The following is a 23576-nucleotide window of genomic DNA, read 5'->3' as shown; positions in this document are numbered from 1 at the left end:
TAGGAATCAGTTGGTATTTCATGTTTTAGGCCGGTAGTGACTGTAATACATATGAATGTTTACTGAGATGAGAACTCTGGCCCAGTGGCCCAAGCATCCCCTTTGGCTAGCTTCTCCCCAGGGCCTCAGAGAAATGTGCTTACAAGCCACAAACTCTCTGTACAGAGTGGCTTTCCCATCCACTCATCCTTTCGCCCCACCGTTGATTCACAAACATAGCCTCTCCCTGCCCTAACCAGTCACCGTGCTAACTCAGCATTCACTCTTCTGTTTTATTGCTTTGACTCTGTAACCCGTTCATTAACACAGCTCCTGCCACATCTCATTGTACCAATGCTATTGCCTTAATTCCTACGAGCCTCACAGCTACTCCTGTCTCAACCCTCTCTGTTCCGATACAGAAACATTTGGCCCACTATATGCAACTGCATCCAAAACCCAACTTTGATGTTTTAAACACACACCTTTAAGCTTTTTTTCTGTATGTGGGAAGAACTCTCCTGAGTTACCTTAGCGTCCTTTAAATTTCCTTTTAACAACACAAAAACTAGTACAAAATGATTTTCCTTTGTTATGATTCCAGTAAAACCATTTGACAACAGTGCACTGAAAGCCCAATCCGCTGTATTGCTCAAAACTGTGGTACTGTTTCCATTTGTTTCCCCTACTTGTCTGTGCAACTGTAAGTTTCTTCAAGGAAGATCATCTATTCTGCTTTTTTGGTAGGTTGGTTGGTTTGTGGTTTTTTTTGGTTTTGGTTTTTTTTTACTAACTAGCAACTGGCATAACATACTGAGCTAGTGCAAGCAAGAACTGTTCATTTTAGGACCAACAGAAAATTCACAGGTGGATTATAGTAAGTTTTGTCACTAATCCCATATTTTGACTTACTCGTTACTACACTGGTGCTTTAAAACACGGGGATGCTGGTTTGCCATTCAGCTACTTGGGCATTGCTCCTGTAGACATGATTGGCTTTTCCAAATAAGCTGTTCTGCAAGAGGTTTAAAGAAAATGCATGAGAAGAGACATCAGTGGATGGAGTGCACAGCCCTGCAGCATGTATCTTCATGAACTTGTCCCAAGAAATAAGTGTCCAAGCAAGTCTGTGCTTGAATGGCAGAGAAGGTGTCGGCTGAAGACTTGTTTTACCAGCAAGACGGCTTTTGTCCCTGAGTCATTCCCCCCCTGTTAAGTGTCTGAGGTGCAGACAAGCTTCATAAACATACCTGAGAGTCACAACCACCAGAAACAGTCCTCCTAACAGAACAAGGGTAACTAATGGCATCACTTCACATACATGAATGTGAATAGCTTTGGAGTGGCAAAGCCAAAGATAATGCCAGCTGTTTTTTAGATTCACATTCACTTGTTCACAACAGAGTGGCTGTTGATGGTTATCTTAAGAAAAAAGCCCATGTGTCTCAACAGAAGTATACCTTCCAGTGCAGAATAAAGTTCCAGGAACTCTTCACGCTGAAGGCAGACTGTGGCTCTTAGAACTGAAGATCGCATGCTATACTCAGTACAAAGAGCGAAACCTCAAAGATGAGCATCACATTGATTCTCACTCATTTCATACTTTAAGCAGTAATAAGTAAACACTTTAATAACTAAAAAGGGAAAAAAGTTCAAAGAAATATCCCAAGCAGTGGAAGTGATCACAAGAGTTCTGAAAGGTGGTATTTTTTTTGTGCGCTAAGAAGATGGTTCAGCAATAGCAGAACAAGGGAGAGTGGGAAGAAGGCGATTTTTTTTTTCTCTCCTAAGGAAAAAATATTCTAAGAATCCTAAAAGCATATGCAGAAGTTTTAATGTTGTTTTCATGAAGTCTCACCAACTTAGCTTGCACAAACTAGAAATTCTCTGTATCTTCAGAAATGAGGAGCTGTAATAGAGGATAAACTAGAAGAAAGATCAGCAACAGTACTTTGTGCTTATATCATATTTCTCATCCTAGGTTCATCAACACTGTTCTAACTATTGTTGTATGAAATACTGGTCCTCCTACTGCAGCAGGTACTTCTGGTAGGACTCTGAAGAAGCAGCCCAACACCAAGTGGATTTTGCTTAAGGTAACATCAGACATCTGTGGTCATCTCTGCTCTAGACTCATCTCATCACTAGATTATATGTTTTTCATCTGTCTTAACCATACCAGAATCTCCCCAGAATTTCCTGTTCTTACGCAGTGTCAAGGAGGCTGACCATAAGCAACAAGATACGTCTACATGACTGGATATGTCATTTAAATACCAAAACGCAGCACAGCCATAGTACAGTAGCTCAGAGCTAGTTAAGAGCCCTGTTCTGAGTCACCATCATAGCATAAAGACATACCTACTGGCCCCCATTTCCACACAGAGAACCCAAACCTTATTCTAAGCCAAACATGCATTCAGAGCAACAAGGTATAGCACAGTGAACATACAATGCCACAGATATATTCAGGAAGGGAAATCCTAGCTTGCTTCCTGAGCGTAAACAAAATGGTTGAGCACTGTAATACTGAAAAGTAGGTGTCAATATTATGCATGTATTGCATGAAGTATTACATAAATAACGACAGTGTATTCATACAAATGTGGGCTTACCTTTAGTTGTATCTGCAGGTTTTACAGACTTCTAAAGTACCTCTTCTGTTTCCAATGCATCCCTCTTCCTAGGCACTTAGTGAAACACGGAACAAAACAAAAAATTCATCAAGCTGAACGAATGGATTTTTTAATATTGCAAAATTCAAGTTCTGTTTCTGAGTCAGCTCTCCCTCTCTTGCTGTAGAGGACCCCTGTCTTCAGCTGATCTCCTATCAGGACCCAACAGCCGTTTGGGCTTCTACACCCCCAGTGCTGGGGTGGGGACCCAAGGATGTGCCTGCGTCTGCAGCAGAAAACAGAAAAGACAAGGCGAGAAGGAAGAGCAGCACGTTGTTTTTCTGCAGGAGCTGATGGGGGAGGAACCTGTGACCCACCCGGCTATTCCTTTGCTATTCCTGTAACCCTGGGAGCAAAGAGCTTTGCAAGTGGGAAGCAGAGATCAGCTGTTCAAATAGGAATAATCAATTCCCATTTCCCTGGCACGCTAAAGGGAGGCACCAGATGACACTCCACAGCCTGCGGCTTGCTTTGCCTACTGGCCTGGGCTGGCTTCAGATGGTAAACCCAGTTCGTAGAATCATAGAATGTCCTCAGTTGGAAGGACCCACAAGGATCATTGAGTCCAACTCCTGTCCCAGCACAGGACAACCGCACAGTTCACACCATGTGTCTGAGGGTGTTGTCCAGTCTCTTCTTGAACACTGTCAGGCTTGGGGCTGTGACACCTTCCTGGGGAGCCTGTTCCAGTGTCCAGCACCCTCTGGATGACGAACCTTTTCCTAATGTCCAACCATGTCTCTTGGCACATCTTCCTGCCATTCCCTCGGGTTCTGTCACTGGTCACCAGAGAGAAGAGCTCAGCGCCTGCCCCTCCTCCCCTTGAGTTGTTTTTCCCTTTCAGCTGGAAAACAACTTCTTCCCTCGTAATACATCCTGTTAGTGGACTGCAAACAGGAAGCTCATATGTGTAAATAAGAGTGCTTTTCCACTCATTTTGGCTAAAGGCTAAGACTTAGAAGACAGCACCTGTAGATTCATCCAGTTTGCATTCAAGAGAACAATATTACTTCAGAGCGATTCTTGGACATCATCGTTACATCAAGAATTTATCATCTGACTGCATCGCTGGCAAGGGCAATTAGGAAGCTATGATCTAGGACCAGAAAGAATCCTCCAAGCCTTTAAGCGCAGTTCTTTTCTTCATACAATTGCAAATGAAAATTTACCAAATGGAATTAAAATCTGATCCCCATCTCCCACACATACTTTTCTTGGAAGGCCAAGAAAGTATGTGTAATCCATTTCATCCTTCCTTTTATTCGCATCTATTTATAACTTTAAGCAAAGCATACAGATGGGAGTAATTACAATCTCAACACATTACTGTCTTCCCAAGATCATTAGTTTTTCTATTGGTAAAATGGTACAGAATGAAGCATTAGCTTCAAAATACACATTTGTTACAACTTCGTGAAGCACCAACCAGAGATATAAAAGAGTGTCATAACCTCTGTGACTTTTCCAGGCAAACCTTTTTTTCCTTGATATTTGACAGAGTCAAAGGGAGGTTATAATTAAACAGAGTGTTAAAATTAATCCCTTGTCCTAGCTTTGTATGGAGGTAGGCAGTAACTGGCAGGGAAACTGGCTGAGCCCCCTTGTCCCTGACTAAGCTCATCACAGTGCTCTTAAGTATGGCCCAGAGCCCATCGTACAGCCTATGCCGTCTCCACAAAAGAGATGGTTTAGTCATGTAGGAGCAAAGCCTGACCTCAGGCATATCCCACCCCACCCCATGAGGAAGAGCGGTGTCCATGACCTGCCCCACATGTGCTGACAGCAGTCGGTGCGCGCAGGGATGTGCCTGCCCAGTCCCTCTCTGCCCTTCACACTGTGTCTGAGAGAAAGCAAACCCGCAGAGCCAGCCCAGGAAACTTGCAGGAGCTGCTGCAAGCCATGTTACCCTGTTTTTCTTCCTGGCTGCAGTTCTTTAAGTGTCTTAGAGAGTGGTGGGTGAGATTGGACATGAGGCAGCAATATGCACTTGCAGCCCAGAAGGCCAATTGTATCGTGGGCTGCATCAAAAGCAGCGTGGCCGGCAAGTCGAGGGAGGTGATTCTGCCCCTCTGCTCCGCTCTGGCGAGACCCCACCTGCAGTTCTGCATCCAGCTCCGGAGCCCTCAGCACAGGACAGACATGGACCTGCTGGAGAGGGGCCAGAGGAGCCACAGGAATGATCCGAGGCTGGAACAGCTCTGCTGGGAGGACAGGCTGAGAGAGCTGGGGTTGTTCAGCCTGGAGAAGAGAAGCTCCGGGGAGACCTTATTGCGGCCTTTCAGTACTTAAAAGGGGCCTGTAAGAAAGATGGGGACAGACTTTTTAGAAGGCCCTGTTGCAATAGGACAAGGGGTAACAGTTTTAGACTAAAGGAGAGGAGATTCAGGCTGGAGATGTGGAGGACATTGTTTACAATGGGGGTGGTGAAGCACTGGCCCAGGTTGCCCAGAGAGGTGGTGGATGCCCCATCCCTGGGGACATTCAAGGCCAGGCTGGACGGGGCTCTGAGCAACCTGAGCTGGGTGAAGATGTCCCTGCTCATGGCAGGGGTTGGACTAGATGACCTTTGAAGGCCCCTTCCAACCCAAACTGTTCTCTGATTCTATGATTCCTAGTCCACCGCACAGTTCCTCTGCTCTGCCTCGCTACCGAAGCTGGGTGCTCCTTCCCTTTTGGCCCAGCAGTTAAAAAGAAAAGAGGCAGGAGAGCAAACAACCCTCTGGTTTTTTGGTTGTTGGGAGGACGATGCTGTTGCAGCAGCAGTGGGGTGGGCTGGGGAAAGGAGCTGCCTTCTGTGGGCCTGAAGTGCCACTTTTTCGTTAAAAAATAGGTATCAGTTTTGGTGAAATCTTTAAATCACTAAGTTAAGTACCTTCAGTTACAATGTCTCTTTTCACCTGAGAAAAACTGGAATTATTTGGGCTGGTATTATTATTATATTTTTGACAAGAATCATACAGAGGACAATATTTTATTATAGAATGATCCCTAACACAGTGAATGTGAAGTTATAGGTTAAGCTCTAAGCATGTGTTGTAAAATTTTATTTTAAAAATAATAAAACTATTTAGTGTTAGTGAACATATTTTTATATATCTACTCATAAATGCAGGAATGCATTTCACTTATTATTCAGAATTTCAGAGTTGAAAATATAGCCATGCTTTAATTCTATTTTTCATGATGCTTGGTTGAAAGTTTTAATGAAAATATTTATTTGTATTCTGGTATTTAAAATGATAGCATTCATTTGATAAAGATTCTGCAAAACAGACTTATAGGACAAGATAATCTAATCTTGAATTAAACCTAATAAATAAATAAAAAGTTAATTCTGAAATTTAGCAGTTCTTAAGAGTACAAAAAATGCAAAAGAATTTTTTGAAACACTGCTTGGAAAACAAAAAATAGGACAGGTCTGGAATGTTGTGTATCTATACACTGTGTATACATATATAGCCATAAAATCAGGAAATATAGATGTAAACAGGAATGAAGGAAGAAATTTGTATAATATTCCCTCAGTGGATGAAAGAAAATGTAGCAATCCTACTTGGTACAGTAACTGCCTGCAGTGCCAAAATGTGGAATCCTGGAGCCAGCATTAGTCTAAGACCGTTGATTTTTTGTAGTTTTCTTTTTATTTTTGTTTGGTTCGTTTTTTTGTTTGCTTTAGTTAGGGTTTGGTTTTATGGGGGGGGTTTCGTGTGTGGTTTTTTTTGTTGGTTTCTTTGGGTTTTTTTAAGCAAAGTCACTGCTCCACCAGCTTGGGGAGTAAACACTTAACACGGACACTCTTCTGTTTCTCTCAGTCTTAGGACTGAAATGTTTATTCTTTGCTTAGGATCTTCTTTTGTATTGGTTTTGAATGTTTTCAGTGGCCAGTGGCAAAAGTGCAAATCCTTATTTGCCTGTTTAGCTTCAGAAAGCTATTCTAGTAATATCAGAAGCAGCATTATCTTTTCTAGCTTTATTATAAACCCTTCTAATAAAAATAAAATGTTTGCAAGCTAAACTTTCAGTCACAACTCCTGACCTTTGCAAGCAGCGGTGGGATCAGTACTCATGAAAGCTGTAATTACTTTATGTTCTGCTGTGGTTCTTGTTTTGCGTTATTCCACCACTATTTTCTGTATCAGTTCTTCTATTTAAGAGCCCACCCAAACAATGTATAGGAGCGGGACTGTTACTGCCCCATGCCCAGCTCCACAGAGCAGCCCAGGGAGCGTGCAATGTGACACTGGTGGCTTCCTCCTGGATATGGTAAGATAACCAAACAAAATATTCAGTATCTGATTAGCAACATGTGGCATACCAAATACATTTTTCCTGCACAATATCTGTAAAACAAAAGCAAATCTTTCGGAGTTTAATAGTTGCAGAACCAGACTATGCTGAGCCCTGGCTGCCCACAGACCCAGGCAGGAAACACTAACTTGGCTTACGGTAAATTCTGGTTTTTTAGACTCCCTCTTAATCCCCTGGGCTCAGATCTGCTATTATAACACGCCAGGGAAAGGCAGCTACTGTCCAAATTTAAACAAGCTCCATTTTAGTGATTATTCTTCTTACGAAGACTAGAGCTGTCCTGCATCCTAAGAAGTGCCTTTTTTTTTCTCCCTATCCTGCTCCCAGTAGCCCAAGCTGAGGTTTTTTTGTTTGGTTGGTTGGTTTTTGTTTTGTTAGGCTGTTCTTTGTTTTGGTGTGGGGTTTCTGGTGGTGGTGGTGGCAGTGGTGGTGGTGGTGTTTTTTTCCTAGCTTACCTTCACATTTTTATAGTCCCAGCCAGAGGTCTTTGCTCCCAGGTATATCGGGGCCCTGGTCCCTTGGGGGCAAGCGAGCTCTGATGTCCCCTGGGTGCACGGGGGCTGCCAGCACCACGAGAGGACGTGGTGGGTCCAGGTCACCTCCCGCGGGGTCAGGACCCAAAGCTGTTTGGGGGCTCGGATGTGAGAGGATGTCTCGACTCCTTCACAGTTTTCCAAGTGTAATATTGGTGTCTACCTCTGAAGCAAGTTACCGGCAATGGCTTTGGCCGCTCCACCCTCAGATTGTGGGTTCTTTTTAAACCCCATTCTTAGATTTGTAACTCTTTCCCAAGCATGAGACAGGGAAGCCAAGGCTATAACTGTGTTCCAAATATCACTCCTGGGACCTGAAATTAAATATTGCAAAGTATCTGCCCACATGTTTTGACTAGCTCTTACCACTGACATTGGCCTTTACCTTAAATTAGCTTTCTCTAGCCCTTGTAGCTATTGCTGGGATAAAAATAGCCCTAAACACATTAAGGATAATTTTCATTCACGACTCAAATATACTCTCTATCTGTGCTACCTTGACGCTGAACAACTAATACTTATCGTAGGGTTTGTTTTTAATGAGCAATGCAAAATATCAAAACCAAATGCAGGGTGCGCCGTGTTTCACTGGACAAAGCTGCCTTATTGTTTTGAGACCAGTAGATGGCAACCACCCATTGCAATGTCAAAGGTAAATGAAAAGTGAGAGTTGTTCAGGCAGGGGATTTATTATGTAACAGCCCGAGCAACAAAGTTTTGCTTTGACATAAGAAGAAAGCAGCACTTTATTTTTACTTCTGCTCGTACACATCTTTTGAAGGAGAACAGTGAGATGCCCTTTTACCAAGCCAGTTTTGACAAATTAGAACTGTGACAACTCATTTGATTAAAGTACCTTATGATATCAGTCAAAAGAATTCTGAAAAAAAAAATTCTGAAGCAATCAGTCTGTCTTAGCTTCCACAGGAATAGCCTCGAGTTCTTATCATGATTAATCTGATTCATTATTACTTTAGGTAGAAGCGATTAGAACTGAGTAACAATGATCCTGGGATTGGAAACAGATCTTCCTTTAGGAACTGACTGGAGCTTTTGATGTACAGTTAATTAATTCTTGTTATCTGAGTGATCTTACAGAATTTTTTTTACATGATCAACTTTGAAGAAATTCTGATTCTTTCTACAACATTAGATTAAAAGTTCTTAATTTCTTGGAGCAGGAACTGTAAAGGTTTGAAAAGATCCTCTCAGGCCCTCCAAGAACCTTGCATTTACGCTTTAGAAAATAAGTTTCTTCATTAAAACAGGATAATAGTTATGGAAATATCTATAACCTTACTAGAAGGACACTTAACTACCTGTAGTGATGTTAATTTTTCCTTTAGTATTGATTTAACCGTATTTTGTGAAAGCATTTTTGATTAGGATTGGTATATATAACACGTGTATGGATGCACACAGGAGTATCTATAGTGCAGAAAAACGTCAGAGCTTTAGACCTCCGAAGGATTCCAGCTTCACCTAACACTGTGATTAGCAATTTAAAAAAGAATACACTACAAATAGCTAAACCAGCTGACAAGAAGAGCACTGTCACTTGGTAGAAGTAAAACAAAATACTCTGCATTACTGGGATGCCTCCCTCGATGTTCTCAAGCACTTTGCAAACCATTAACTTGGAACGCGTTAACTCACATCCTTGCAGTAGAAGGTGCAGGTGTTTATTCTCAGAACTTACATCTTTGCAAGTAAGACTTAAAAAAACTACTTGATACAGATGAAGTAACATTTTGCTCTTGTTAAAGCTACAGCTTGGTCAGCTGTGAATTTTTCTTGGTGACTTTGAAATTAGGAGAAATCCAGCTGGCATCCATTTCCTAGTGAATATGAGTGAGTTGGCATTAGGAATAGCTCGTATTCTAGTATCCCTTACAACCCCCTCCAGCTTTTCTCTTTATTTCCTCATCTAGTAAGATTTATACTGTTAAAAAACCCCAGCTATTTAATGAGATTTCAGTTCTTTTTTTGCTTCTTTGAAGAAATTTAAGGCTTTCAGCCCAGTGCTAAAATTTGTGCGACTTTATTTGCTTTAGTGTGAGAAATTACTTGAGTTGTATATGTTGTTTTTCTTATGGGCCCATGAGTTTGGTAAGAGTCCAAGCATTATCTTGGACCCTTCTTGCAGAAAACTGCAAAGCTTAGTGAGATTATTAAAAAAAAAAAAAAAAGGCAAGGAAAGAGAAAGCTAATTTATTTAGAAGATAAGGAAATTTTAGACAAACTAAAAATACTTTTCTGTTTATAGTCATGCTTTTTTTAGCTCAAATGGTTGAGGAAGACAGATAGTTTTAAAAATTCAAGGTCTGCTGTTTCCATGAAGGGCTGAGGAAGGTCTCGCTCCTGTTTTCTGGTACTTATCACAGCAGAAGTCTGCAAGAGACCACCAAGGACAGAAACTCTCCTTTGCGGTTGCAATCAGTAAAGTTTAGTTTAAGTTCAAAGGAATCCATACGGACATTTGCTTATGCTTAATACTTCGTATATATTACAGAACACAAAATACACCCTCATGCATTGTAACAATATTCAGATTTATAGCAGAATCTGCCCCAAAGTCTGAAATTTTATGTAGCAGATATCTAAGAAGGGGTCAGTGGCATTTCCAAAAGCTTGTGCCTCTACATTTCTCCTGGGTGTGCACTGAAATGTGTATATGATGAGCAGTGAACAAAGTGCTCTTGAAGATCGTAGTCTGGTAAGAATGTGCTTACCTCATGTACATTGGCAAAAAGGGACCATTAAAATGTAATTAAAGCCTTTTTACTCCTCTCTTGCACTTTCTAAAATTTAAAAAAGCCGGAATTGCCCCCTACTGTTGTGCAGAAAAACAGTTTCTGAACTGTTTTTAGCAGAACATTTATCTGTCTTTGATTGAGACACTGGAAATGCTCCTTGTTGAGCAAAGCCATAGCATGTCGGGTGACAAGCTTGTTTGATCCTTTATAGTGGGGAAAGAAAATATGACTGAGCATTAAAGCAGGTGCTTGAGCATTCACATTTAATCAAAGAATAAAGTACAGGTTTGCATAGGGATTTTGCTTACCTGATCCTTATTTCAGGTGCCCTTTGAAGCATAATTTAAAGGAGGGGTAATCAGGCACACAGTCCAGTAAGGTACTGGGTGATTCTGAGGTGGAGCTGAATACTATTTGCATTGCTTGCAATGAGAGTCCAAGATAATCAGTCTTGGCAGGATCTGAACCATAATAAATTATCAAGATAACATGGGTAGTGAAAGAATGCAAAACACAGAAGGTAGGTTTGTGTTTCTTGACAGTGTTCAGCATGACTTTTGTAATTATTAACTTAACCCTAAAAGCCTGAGATAGTCCTTATTCAAATGCCGCAGTGTCATTCCATATTTTCACCTGACAACAACATCTCCTAACATTTCCACAATGAGGAAAAGGAAGACAGTGGATTCACCTCATACGTCCTCAGATCTGAGTGAAGGGAAGGAGAAATTAAGACTGAAGCAAGAGGTTGGCCTGATTAGCGGAGTGTCATTAATTGCAGGCACCATGATAGGCTCGGGGATCTTTATGTCCCCTGAGTGGGTGCTACATCATATGGGGAGCCCCGCCAGCAGCCTGCTCATCTGGGCAGCCTGTGGCCTCCTGGCCACGTTTGGCGCCTTGTCATACGCTGAGCTCGGAACCATAATTAAGGAGTCTGGAGGAGAATATATTTACATCTTGAGGATTTTTGGTTCTTTTCCTGCGTTCCTTTTCGCCTACACCTCTGTTATCCTGGTGAGACCAGCTGGTTTGGCAGCTGTCTGTCTGAGCTTTGCTGAATACGCCGTTGCGCCCTTCTACCCAGGATGCTCATCTCCACAGGTCGTCGTCAAATGTACAGCTGCTGCCTGCATCCTGGTTTTAACGATCATCAACTGTCTCAACGTGAGGCTGGCAACGTCTATTATGAACATTTTCACAGCTGCCAAACTCTTGGCTTTGCTGGTGATCGTGGTGGGTGGATTGGTGCTTCTTGCCAAGGGACAAACTCAGAGTTTTCAAAATGCTTTCCAAAACACAACTGCAGGTATCGGGACAGTTGGAGTGGCGTTTTACCAGGGACTCTGGTCCTACGATGGCTGGAACAACCTGAACTATGTAACCGAGGAACTGAAGAAGCCTGAGGTGAGTGAATGAGCTGGGTTTTACTTACTTAATCCTGCTGCTAATATGTTTGATTCTATCTATGATTGCGTTAAGAGCGGTAATCAAGAGATTAGAGCATTGAGAAAAGACGACTGAGCTTTCCTCCTGGTTTGTTCTGTCTTCTGGGGCAAGACACCTACGGATGTGTCCAGAAAGGATAAAAATAGATCTCTAAACAAAATAACAGCCTACCTACAAGAAAGCACTGAAATACCCCATTGACTGGAAAAAAAAAAAAGCTATTAGGAAGCACTTGTATGCTTTGGGGATGAAGTTTTGTCTTAGTGTTTAGAGGATCTCACTGTAGACTCTTAGATTTATGCAGAAAAGCACTCACTGCTATAATCCATAAAGGCTTCTTAACACCATGTATTCCCTGAAAGACTTGATCCATAACGTATGCATCAAAAAACCAGTTTTCTCTCCCCATTGCCTGGAGGGGGAGCTTCAGAGCAAGCCGAGGCCCACTGGGAAGGGAATCTAACTCTCTGAATGACCCTTGTCTTTAAACATCTGCTTTTTAGGCATTGTTCTGCCCATGCGATAGGCACTGAGGTAGCTCACTTGCATCTCACACCAGCCTTCTCTGTGCCATGCTACCGCTTTTCACAGGTCAGATACTACAGCAGCAGACAACCCTTTTTTAGAGAGAGCTCTGTGAGTGCAGAGTGTATGGAGTGTCTAGAGTGTACAGAGTGTGCAGCACACAATATTTTACAGATTAAATGAAAATACACAGTTAAATATTAACCTAAATGGCAGGCAGCAAAGATCCTAGGGTCATATGGCACTCTCTCCCACGAGACCGTGAGCACTGATATTCATCCTTGCAGACTGGAGGCAACAATGTAAGGACTTGTTGTATCTTGCCTTACAGTGGGAATAGGAAATGCAAAAAGAGATATTTCAGGTTTTTAGATGTACACAGTTGCTCTGTGATCATCCTACTAGCTGCTTTTTTCCAGAGCTTTCAGCTGCATATGATAGTGTTTTTTTAATTTTACTGAGCCTTAAAATGATGTGTGGTGTTGCAAGATGGCATCCTGCCACTAGAAAAAAAATAGTTCCTACCCAGAGAAAATCTTGTTTGTGCTGCTTTGCTTTGATTTAGCCTGTAGAGGATTAAATGTGATGCAACGCACGCTGGTGCTTCATGAATGTCGGGGAGATGCTCATGGGATGGTGCAGCACACTAGGAGACATAACATACTAGTAACAAATCGGTACTAAAGTAATCAAGAAGTATGCAGCAGACATCTTGGGCAGCTATGAACCAAAATATTTTTAATAAGACTTGGTTGTGGTTTGTTTTGTTTTGTTTTTTAAGACTAACTTTTGAAATGTACAGCCTTACTGTTTGCCTGACATCTTTGGAGGATTGGTGTAAAAACTGCCACATGAATATGGATCTAAGTCTTGCTCCGTGGGAAAGCTTAGTGAGTGGAGGAGTTTGACTGAGAGATGTGGGTGGTGGCAAAGACAAAACAAAGAAAAAGAGCCCAGTGCAGGCACAAATATGCTGCAGGTAACACTCTTGTCATCCCTTTTCCAGGTGACCCTTCCCAGAGCGGTGATGATTGCCATTCCCTTGGTTACCTGCCTGTATTTGCTGGTAAACGTGAGCTACTTGGCAGCCATGACTCCAGCTGAACTGCTGTCCTCAGGAGCTGTGGCCGTCACTTGGGGGTGAGCTCTGCTGGTGGCACCACTGTCCAGTGAAATACAAGTTCCCTCCTGAGTTTCAGGAGATGTAGGTGCTATTCCCAGTGAGAGTGACAGCATTGGTCAGGCCAGGAAGACCTGTCAGGCCATGGTACAGAGAACTGCTGCCAGTCCCCACTCTGTTATCTTCAGAACAATGTGTAGCCTTCTCCCACCAAAGCCCAAGGCTGACCAGCCCGGTCTGGCCTGTGGTCTCCAAGGTGCACCTAGGCTGCCAAGACAGGGTGCTCTGCAGCACATCCCTTACTCCCTGTTCCCATTGAAAGGCTGAGAGAATTGGGGTTGTTCAGCCTGGAGAAGAAAGGGAGACCGTATTGTGGCCTTTCAGTACTTAAAAGGGGCCTATAAGAAAGATGGGGACAGATTTTTAGCAAGGCCTGTTGCAATAGGACAAGGGGTGATGGTTTTAAAGTAAAAGAGAGGAGATTCAGGCTAGAGATGAGGAAGAAATTTTTTACACTGAGGGTGGTGAAACACTGGCCCAGGTTGCCCAGAGAGGTGGTGGATGCCCCATCCCTGGAGACATCCCAGGCCAGGCTGGACGGGGCTCTGAGCAACCTGAGCTGGGTGAAGATGTCCCTGCTCATGGCAGGGGGGTTGGACTGGATGAGCTTTGAAGGTCCCTTCCAACCCAAACTGTTCTATGATTCATTCCCACTGGGAACCTGTGGCTCCCCACCAGCCCATGTGTTTCCCCATGGAAAGTGGCCTGAACAGGGATTGAAGTGCCCACTGGGAGCATCTCCCCACAGCCAGTGAGGATGCAGTGAGAGTTCATATCGAGACGTGAGGACTGGGAGGTGTCCCACGCTTTAGGTATTTCCAGAATAGCGTAGAGGACAACGTGCTGCCCCACTAATGCAGAGTCTGTGGTTTTGGAGTGAGACAAGAGCCAGCTAGGTGAATCTTGTCTACTCAGGACCTGGAAATTAGACCAGACCAGAGTGTGTTGGTTCAGTTTCTCCATCTGTGGGGAAATGGGAAATGAGACTGATCTCTTGCACATGGTTTGAGGAGAAGTGTTATACACGAGTTGGGTAGACTTTGGTAATTGTATCTTTAAGTTGGCTTGTGCTTTTCCAGAGTTGCACAGAAACTATTTGTACCTTCCATCATCTTGAAGTGTTCGGTGGTATCAAACAGCCCATGTTCAAGACAGGATTTTAGGAAGAGAAGGAAGGGGCCATCATGAGAGATGTAGGCACCAGTGACTTCTAACCAGATGATCTTCCACCAGAACATCCAACCTCAATCTAAATATTTCCGAAGACACAGAAATCATGATAGCCCTAAATGAGTCACCTGGCAGAAACAATGACATAGCATGTCCAGAGATTTCGTTGCTGCTCATCCTCTTCCTCAAAAGTCAGGAGCAGCTTTGCCTCTGGGTGCATTTCACTGGATCTCCAGTTTGAAGTCCTGACTGACCTCTTGCTAGATGCCTTCTCTAATAGCCTTTCATGTCATTAAAAGCAGGAACTTCTAAAGGTCTCATGCTTTCTTTGAACAGGTTACAAAGCCTCACTAAGCTGCTGCATCATGCACTTTCCCTGCACTTCCCTTCCCATCATTCCTGATTAACAAGTTATTTCTGAGCTTCCTCTTTAACACATCTCCTTTTCCTGCCTGATTAACCTTTTCACCTGGAGAGTGCAGTTCAGGAAGAAACAATGAACTAGCAACCCGAAAGATGGACAGTCCAAAGCCTGGCGGACAGGTAGATAGCTGCAGGCCCAGGAGGGTGCAAGGGCTGTGGTTCCTGAGCAAGAGATGCAGCTATTGAGGCCATTAAGGAAGGACAGGAGGTGTATAAAGAAGCCAGAGGAGGACACATCACATTTAAATGCATTTATTCCCTATATAAGAAGAAAACTGCCAGAGAGACACATAGTTCAGTGGTGAGAGATGCAGCCACAAAAGAAGCTCATGAAACTCTCCCCAGTGTTCCTTCGATACCAGTGATTTAACAGCAACTGCAGGACTCAGTTTGCTGTAAGAAGTTATTCGCGGTAGCCCCTGTAGCTCATTTTCAAAGTCCAAACAGCAAAGCACCAATCCCATAAATGCAAAATACACAATTGCTAAAGATTTTATTGTTAATTTTGTGATACATTTTGTTTTCACTTGAGATCTTGTGGTTATGGAGTCACATGATCAGAGGAGATGCTCAGATTCCATAATTTTGAAAAATGGAAAAAATTTAGTTCTGGTTATTGCGGGTAGCTTAGTAACTGGAAGCCTGTAAGACGGTAACCCAGATATTAAGCTTCTAAACTACATTTATGATAATATTATGGTAGATAAGCTCGTGCCATGACTTTGGAAAGCTCAACTCTTGATTTTTGAACATTTGGGATAGGTGATACTTAAAAAAAAAAAGTACATATGGCTTAAAGCCATATAATTCAAATGGAAATAGGAAGTGTTCTAAAAAACTTTTGAATTTTAGATTTTGCCGATTAGATGAACAGTGTGTTTGTTTCTGTCTGTGTGTGTCCATATATGTGATAATTACCGCAAACACCAGTATTTATTACTCAATTAATATTCTTCATGCTGCTTCATTCCAGAATACAAGCTCCACTTTTAGGTGAGAAGATGATCTTCTCTTCCAAATATTTACCTCAAATTCTATTTGTAACTTTGCTACTTCTTCTGTTATGGACAAGGCAAACCATAAATATCTGAACATGTTGTACCACCAAACTTCTGGAATTCAAACAGTTGCTTTGGCTTAAGCCTGATTCAGAGTAGCAGAAATATGTGCATATGGGGTTAAAGAGTTAAATTCTTATGCATATTGGAAAAGAGGTTATAACATAGGATATTTCTGAGGTCTGATGGGAACAGTTCTTCTTCAATTTCCAAGCTAATATTGTTGGCCATAATAGCAATATCTCCAGGATTTGCACCACAGCATCTATACATGAAAAAGGGGATTTTGCTTGTTGTTAGAGCTTTGTCCACCATTGCAATGTAGACGGATGTAGATATATATACACCAGGCAGGACAAAGGCAAAGTTACCAGTGACTAAATATTATGGCGACTGGAAGGTGGCTTTAAATAATTAGAAAGCCTTTGGAAAAACAAATCAGTGGGAATAATGGAGGGAAGAAAGCTGTCTGGTCTCACGATGAGTATTTGGTACATATGTGAGCTGGATATTGTGCTGTGAACTCTTTCCCACCTCAGGGACAAAGTCCTGGGCAGCTGGGCATGGCTCATCTCCTTGGCGGTGGCGCTGTCTACGTTTGGTTCATCGAATGGCACCTTCTTTAGCGGAGGCCGCGTGTGCTACATTGCTGCAAGGGAAGGCCATATGGTAAGGACAGAAGGCAACAGGTCTGGTTTCTTTAAAGCAACTTTACCTTCTTGTGACATTAAAGCAGGGACACTGTGCACTGTGTACATTCAACTGGTAGGGTGGCAGCTCTTCGGTGGTTTATTTCTTGCTCAAAGACCTTCTTGCCCATCTTTTCAAATGCAATGTGTGTGTTGTCTCCAGATTTTCTTCTTCAACCAGGTAATTTCAGAAAGATACATAATGACATCTAGCCTGAATGTTAAGAACAGTTTTGAAAGGAACAACTGAAATACTGAAGTATTGGGCCACCTGGCACAGGCTCTGGGGTGACCTAGACAATATACCTGCCAGGGAGAGGAAACCTGACCATGCTTGCATCTTGTCAGGCACCCTTGCTCCCACTAGGAAGGTAGCCCAGCACTGGGGAGGTAGCCCAGCACTGGGGAGGTAGCCCAGCAATGGGGAGGTAGCCCAGCAATGGGGAGCTGCGTTTGCAGGCAATGCTGACTTCTCAAGCTGCTCTCAGGGGTGTTCCAGCCTTCCCATGGCGTAGTCCAGTTCAGATACAGCATAGGATATCTCCGCTCTTCAAGATTCATAACAAATACAAGGTGACACCGAGCCTTACATCTGCCCTAGCTGGGGTTTTTAATTGGTTTTGTTAGGTGGGGCCAAATCTGGTAGCCCAGCGGAGGTCGGGCTGCTGCAGCCCTGTGCTCCCTGGTCCAACCAGTAAGTTCAGCAAGTGTTCCCAGTAGGCACACACACATATACAACATAAATATACACACATACACATGTATATATACATATACAGACAGCAGGCCACACAGACCTACACGTACAGACACGGTGAATGCTCACACAAACACAAACAGCACCAAGAGCCTTATCTTGTTCCCGTCTCTGGCTAATCAGAGGCCTGTTAGTGGGAAATATATGTATAAACATATGTACAGTGTGGGTCCTTCCAGCAGCTGGGGACAGTCTGCCCAGCAGCTGCGCCTCGACCCCAGTCTCACCAGTTGCTGGTACCTGGGCATACAAGCCCGTGAGGCTGCTTCTTCACTCCAGATGCTGGTACAGACATCCCCCTGCCCAGACACAGACCGCCACACCAACCCACACTTCTCCCCCTCCCAGTGCTTCAACTGAGCTGCATTTGTCCTCCTCTGTTTTGACGGGGCATGTTGTGTTCCTCCTGGACCTCTCTGCTGCTCTGGTCTTTCCTCCCTGCACCATCGGGCATTTCTGCTCTCAGGTGCAAAGGACACCAGCCCACACCAGTTCCACTCCTCATGCAGGGGAGGGAATCTTTTATGTATCTGAATGACCAGGTTTGTGGAGATGACTGGGCTGGTGGCTACTGGTTTTGGTGGTTCCTACTCTGTTTCCTGAAAATAAGACAGGGTCTTATATTAATTTTTGCTCCAAAACGTATTACTTTTTTACACGTATAGATGCCTGGACACTATTTAAATTGACTTTTAAAATGAACTGTAACTAGGGCTTATTTTTGGAGTGGGGCTTATATTTTGAGCATCCTCAAAAAACCTGAAAAATCATGCTGGGGTTTGTTTTTGGGGTAGGTGTTATTTTTGGGGAAACAGGGTAGTTCCACAGCTTCTCTGTATTGTGGCAGACTCTGTGCTGAGCAGTTCACAGATGGTCTGAATTTGACCATGTCAGAACAAGAGCTGAATGTTTATACCATTTCTCAGACACTCAGCTCTAGCAGAATTGCTTGCATGCTATTTCGGTTGTGAAGAAAAAAAAAAAAGAAGCCTTTCTCATTAAAGTTTCCAAATGAACCAAACACTAAAGGGGCTAATAATTCTCTCTGTGTTCTGGAACAAATCCTGGTTTACTTTGTGGTTGGTTGCATAAATGTTTCAGGAGTAGTCCTTGTCTCATTTTCCAGACAGCCCAAGAGAAGTCAAGTCCCAGAGAGACGTGACAGAGGGCAGAAGAGTGGGACCATTCACAAGGTCCTGCTGATGATCAGAAAAGCTCTGATTTCATGCATCCTTAGTCTATCACACTGGTAGTTTGAAAACCTCATGTCATCTGCCTAAACTGCGCACATATGATAGGAAATCAGTGAGACACAATAAAAATATCTTTGAGGGGGGCGTTTCCATGTTTGCATTCTTCGGAGTTGAACTGCTTTTATATTATGATGCTTATTTGATGAATTAAGAGTGGCTCTGGCTGCAGGCAGAGCTCCCACCAGCAGCTGAGGGGGATGAGTGAGGATCTCCCCATACGTGAGATGATGGTTTGTTGTTGTGCTTTGGCTTTCAGCCAGACATTCTGTCCATGGCTCATGTGCGATGCCTCACACCCTCCCCTGCTCTGCTGTTCACGTCTGCTATGTCTTTAATAATGATAATACCAGGAAGCTTCACCAGTATCGTGAACTTTTTCAGGTACGTACGTGTAGCGTTTCTGTTTGCATCCCCTATGTTCCTGGTTTTTGACATTGCTTTAGAAGTATTTAATTTTTTTTTATTTTTTTTGAGCGTGGGCTATTGCTTTCTAACCAATATTGTGGAGAGGAGGAGTGGAGAGAAAAAAAAGAAGGAGCTTCAGAACCAGCATCGCTGCAATGCATGAGTGCTTCTGTCACTGTATGCTTAACGGGATGCGATTCATCCTCATATTGAATGAATCTGTGATACTCAGATCATTCTAAAGTTCTCATCATTTGTGCTGGAAAGGAAATGAATGGAAGGACTACTACATTCATATCAATATTCTACTTTTTAATTGGTGATATGAACATCTGGGATCTGGAAGGCAGGACTGGCATTCCTGGATGATCTCACCCCGAATTTCATGCGGTCTTTTTTTTTTTTTCTTTCCAGTTTTATAGCATGGCTTTTCTATGGCATGACCATTTCTGGCCTCCTGTATTTAAAAATCAAGAAACCAGAATTGCCAAGATCTTACAAGGTGAAGTAATAACATAAAAACCTCAATCTCTTTTCCTTTATTGCCTAAATGACAAAAAGAGCATTACAAGAAAACAGAGAGCAGTGGGGTTGGGTGCTTACAGATTTAGTGTGGTTCTCTTTCCTTTTTTAATTTCATGTTTTGACTCAGCAAAGTCAACGAGGGGCAAGATAGTGTGAATATACAGGCATAAGTCAAGGTGGAATTCTCTGTCTTGATAAGCTAATAATGCACTGCCCCCTCACTGCGGAAAATATATCTACCATATCCACTTTTCTTCTTAGAGAAGTAAGAGGAAAATGAAGGATGGTTCTGATCAACAACGCATCTGCCTGTTGATGCTCTCAGAGCTCAGTCACACTCCTCCGAGGGCAGCCCAGGTGTAAGAGCCTTGCAAAGGACAGAAAACTCACCCAGAATGGCCCATGTCCTTTGAGATGGCCAGGGGACACGTGTGTCCCCCACAAAACAGCTGAGTGAAGGAAATCAGGAGTTATCTATTCATCCCTCTGGAGCCAGGAGTGAGTTGAACTGCAGTGCTTTCTCAGAGACTGAGGGAAATATTTTTACAGAAAGAAATCCTAAGGACAAGAGGATCACGAGGTTGTGAATATACAACAGTGACTTTTCCCTGAGACAAGCTGAACATCCTGGTTTTCATGGGGTTTCTCCAGGAGACAGATGACAGGCTGACACTGCCAGGCTGTGTGAAGCAATATCAAGTGTCCTATGGGTCTTAGCATGGAGAAGAACAGTGCTCTCTTCAGTCTTCCAGTCACTGTCTTTTATAGCTCTGTCCTGAAATTAGGATGATGGATGAGGACATTCACCCAACTTAGTGGCTGAATGAGCTTTAAAGAAGCACAGAATCATTTTGGTTGGAAGAGACCCTTAAGATCATCGAGTCCGACCATAACCTAACTCTAGTACTAAACCATGTCCCTGAGAACCTCATCTAAATGCCTTTTAAACACCTCCAGGCATGGTGACTCCACCACTTCCCTGGGCAGCCTGTTCCACTGCTTCACAACCCCCTCCATGCAGAATTTTTTCCCGATATCTAGAAGTTGTGTTTCTGCATTAGTGTTTCATACACTGTATAAAACTCCCCCAGTCAGTTGCCTGAGGATGTCAGCCTGCTGCAGCCTTTGGCCTCATGGCTTCACTCTTTTCTTAACTAGAAGCAGCTCATGTCTGAAGGTTCCAGGTCAACTGGCAATGTATGGCTGATGTTCTGCAAAATCTGTATGCATGTTTCAGGTTTATATTTAAGGGTAAGATTTCCCTTGGTTTGAAAACATCTTTATTATAATTGTGCTAAAACTGTTAGAAACTGGGGGGAGGGAGCAGAATGGAGCATCCCAGTAAGGCAGGTGAAGCCAACAGCAGGTCTTCTCCAAGTAACCATGAACAACATTTCGTTTGATCTATGTCAGTGCCCTTGTGTTGGACAAAAGGCACGAAAGCAACATTTGGAAAATCCCAGCTAGAATGTTCAGTTTTCCACTTTGTTTTGAAATCGTTTTGTCTTGTGCATTTGCTAGCCTTTGACAGAGTTTGGCTTCAAATATAAATGCTTTATGACCAGACTCATAGAAATAGCCTCTGAGGTGCCTGTCAACCTATCTGTCAAGACAGGAATAAACTTTTTTGCCCAAAGGTGTTCAGGTTGAGTTCTGTGATTTGTGCACATTGCTGTGTGTTTTGTCTACAGCTCAGCTTTTGGATGCAAGGTATTAGGGAGAGCAAGAAAAGACCTGGCACTAAAACCAGCAGTTTTCATCTTCAGGTCTAGGACAGTAGGGAAGACCAGGGCCTAGGGTGTGTGGCAGTGATGTGGCAGAAGATGGTGGATTCACCACCTCTGGAGGACTTTAAAAGGTGTATAGATGAGGTTCTTAGGGATGTGGTTTAGTGCTAGAGTTACATTATGGTTGGACTTGATGATCCTGAGGGTCTCTTTCAACAGAAATGATTCTATGATGTAGCTCTTGCAGTGATGTTCAAGCCTTGGAGTGGAGGTGGGCTGGGAAGCAGGATGTCTGGATTAATTCAGATTTCTGGGTAATACCTCAGGAGGCAGGAGGATTTAATCTAAAAAGCCTTCTTCACAAATTTCAGGGTCCTTCAGGCCCACAGTAGCCCAGGATTGTGTTAAACTTTACGTTGATATTTTGCTTTCGCAGGTCCCAATTGTCATCCCTATAATCGTGCTGCTGGTGGCTGTGTACCTGGTGTTAGCTCCCATCATCGATCAGCCCCAAATTGAGATCCTCTACATCGTCCTGTTCGTTTTCAGTGGCATCATTCTTTATTTCCCACTGGTTCGCTTCAAGCGCCACCCTCGCTTTTTACAGACAGTCACTTTACATCTCCAGTTGTTCCTGGAAGTTGCTCCGACCACCAGGGATGCAAACTGAGATAACATCTTCTTGGCGTATGGCTGCCTGCCCCTCATGGTTTATCCCAGCATCGTGGTTTTCAAGGCCCAGAAAATATTTTGCTGTAAGGGAGAATGAGTAGAATGAAAGTGTCACTAAAATGTCTAGCTGAAAGGGACTACAGCCATGACTCCTCACGTTTCCTTAAAATGTTGGGGACATGTTTTTCCTGTTTTCAGCTCTGACTTGGCAGATTACATGCAGATTCGAAAGGAATGGCTGCTTTTGAATTTCCCATCCCAAGAAGAGCTGTTAATCAAAATCTTAGCTCTTATACTTCAAGGCAACAGGCAACAGAAGACTGCTGATGAAATATTATTCCTATGTCAGGCTGTGACTCTGAGCCATTCCTAGCAATGCCTTTAATTATTTCCACCTAGTTCTGCCCACTGTGACTGCAGAGCTTCTCAAATAAATAAAGCATGGATATACCATGTTCACAATGACAAAAAAACCCTTTTCTGCTCAGGTATTTGGTCTAGGAGTCTGCTTTTCCCTTGCTCCTTCCAGCCCCAGATGCGCAATCACAACAGTCCTTTCTCTGTCTCAGTACATGGTTCAAACACATTTCAGCCCCAATTATTCTACATCTCCCATAGAAAAACATCTGACATGAGATGAGAAGTACTTTAAAGCTCTGCCAGTTTACTCAGTTGAGAAGGCACTTGTCATCTGGGATCCATCCATTCATGGTGAGGACACAGGCAATATCACTTAAGTACCAACAGCCACCCAATACTCCTCCCGTAATTCCCCCAAAGATAAATCATTCTTCCTGTGACAAAGTGAGCAAAAAAAAAAAAAAAAAACCTACAGCATATGTGCCTGTGAGATACTCTCCTTGTAAATTAAAGAAACCACATACTGGGCTACGATAGGAGAAGTGTGGCCACCAGATCGAGGAAATACTCTGTCCCTTTGGACTCAGTGCTGGTGAGGACACACCTGAAATACTGTGTCCAGTATTGGGCCCTGCTGTTCAAGAAGGGGTTGCGAAGACAACAGAACCAGGTTCTTCTTGGTAGTGGCAACAAAGGGCAACAGTCACAAGCTGTGGCTTGAGATGTTCAGGCTGGAATTCTGGAAAGTTTCTTCACTGTGAGGGCTGTGCAACCTTGAAGCAGCATGCAGGAAGGTGGTGAGATCTCAGTTCTTGTACATTTTTCACCACAGCCATTTCCACCAATTTCCATGATTCTAAAGGCACAGCAGAAAAAAGTCATGGGCTGTGCTTTCACCCACAGCTAGTACACTGTAGTCACTGTTGTTTCCCATTACCCTAAGGCTCAACCTTTTTTCTTTTGTTCTAAGGTAGAGACATTATATGCTATTTTCTTTCCATTTGTCCAGATTGTTCCTGGATGGGACGTATCCTGCCATAGGCCAAAAAGGTCTGGATGTTAGTCCCTAAAGTGTCTTGTTGTGTCTCAAAGTACCGAATATTACCCGGGTTAGCTTTGTGTCAGCCTTTCT

At 43.2% G+C, this 23576-nt stretch overlaps 2 protein-coding genes across 2 annotated transcripts in view; one reads left to right on the top strand and one right to left on the bottom strand.

Moving 5' to 3' along the window:
• The window catches only part of PUM2 (pumilio RNA binding family member 2), a 77889-nt gene extending 75222 nt beyond the window's left edge, over positions 1–2667 (bottom strand). The window contains exon 1 of the mRNA XM_065630956.1: positions 2595–2667. The gene's annotated coding sequence lies outside the window, so the exon portion shown is untranslated. The remainder of the gene's footprint in view (positions 1–2594) is intronic.
• A 7113-nt stretch (positions 2668–9780) lies between these two features.
• On the top strand, positions 9781–22082 carry LOC135987527 (b(0,+)-type amino acid transporter 1-like). Its single transcript, XM_065632507.1, has 7 exons — positions 9781–9909; positions 10909–11658; positions 13232–13365; positions 16596–16725; positions 19012–19136; positions 19575–19662; positions 21849–22082. Exons 2-7 carry the CDS (start codon positions 10915–10917, stop codon positions 22080–22082), a joined length of 1455 nt encoding a protein of 484 aa, XP_065488579.1. The 5' UTR covers positions 9781–9909; positions 10909–10914.
• The last annotated feature ends 1494 nt before the right edge of the window (positions 22083–23576 follow it).

This window comes from Caloenas nicobarica, chromosome 3 (genome assembly GCF_036013445.1).
Source record: "Caloenas nicobarica isolate bCalNic1 chromosome 3, bCalNic1.hap1, whole genome shotgun sequence".
NCBI classification, from domain to species: domain Eukaryota; kingdom Metazoa; phylum Chordata; class Aves; order Columbiformes; family Columbidae; genus Caloenas; species Caloenas nicobarica.
Note: the sequence above shows the minus strand (reverse complement) of the source record. Positions and strands in the feature narration are given on the sequence as shown.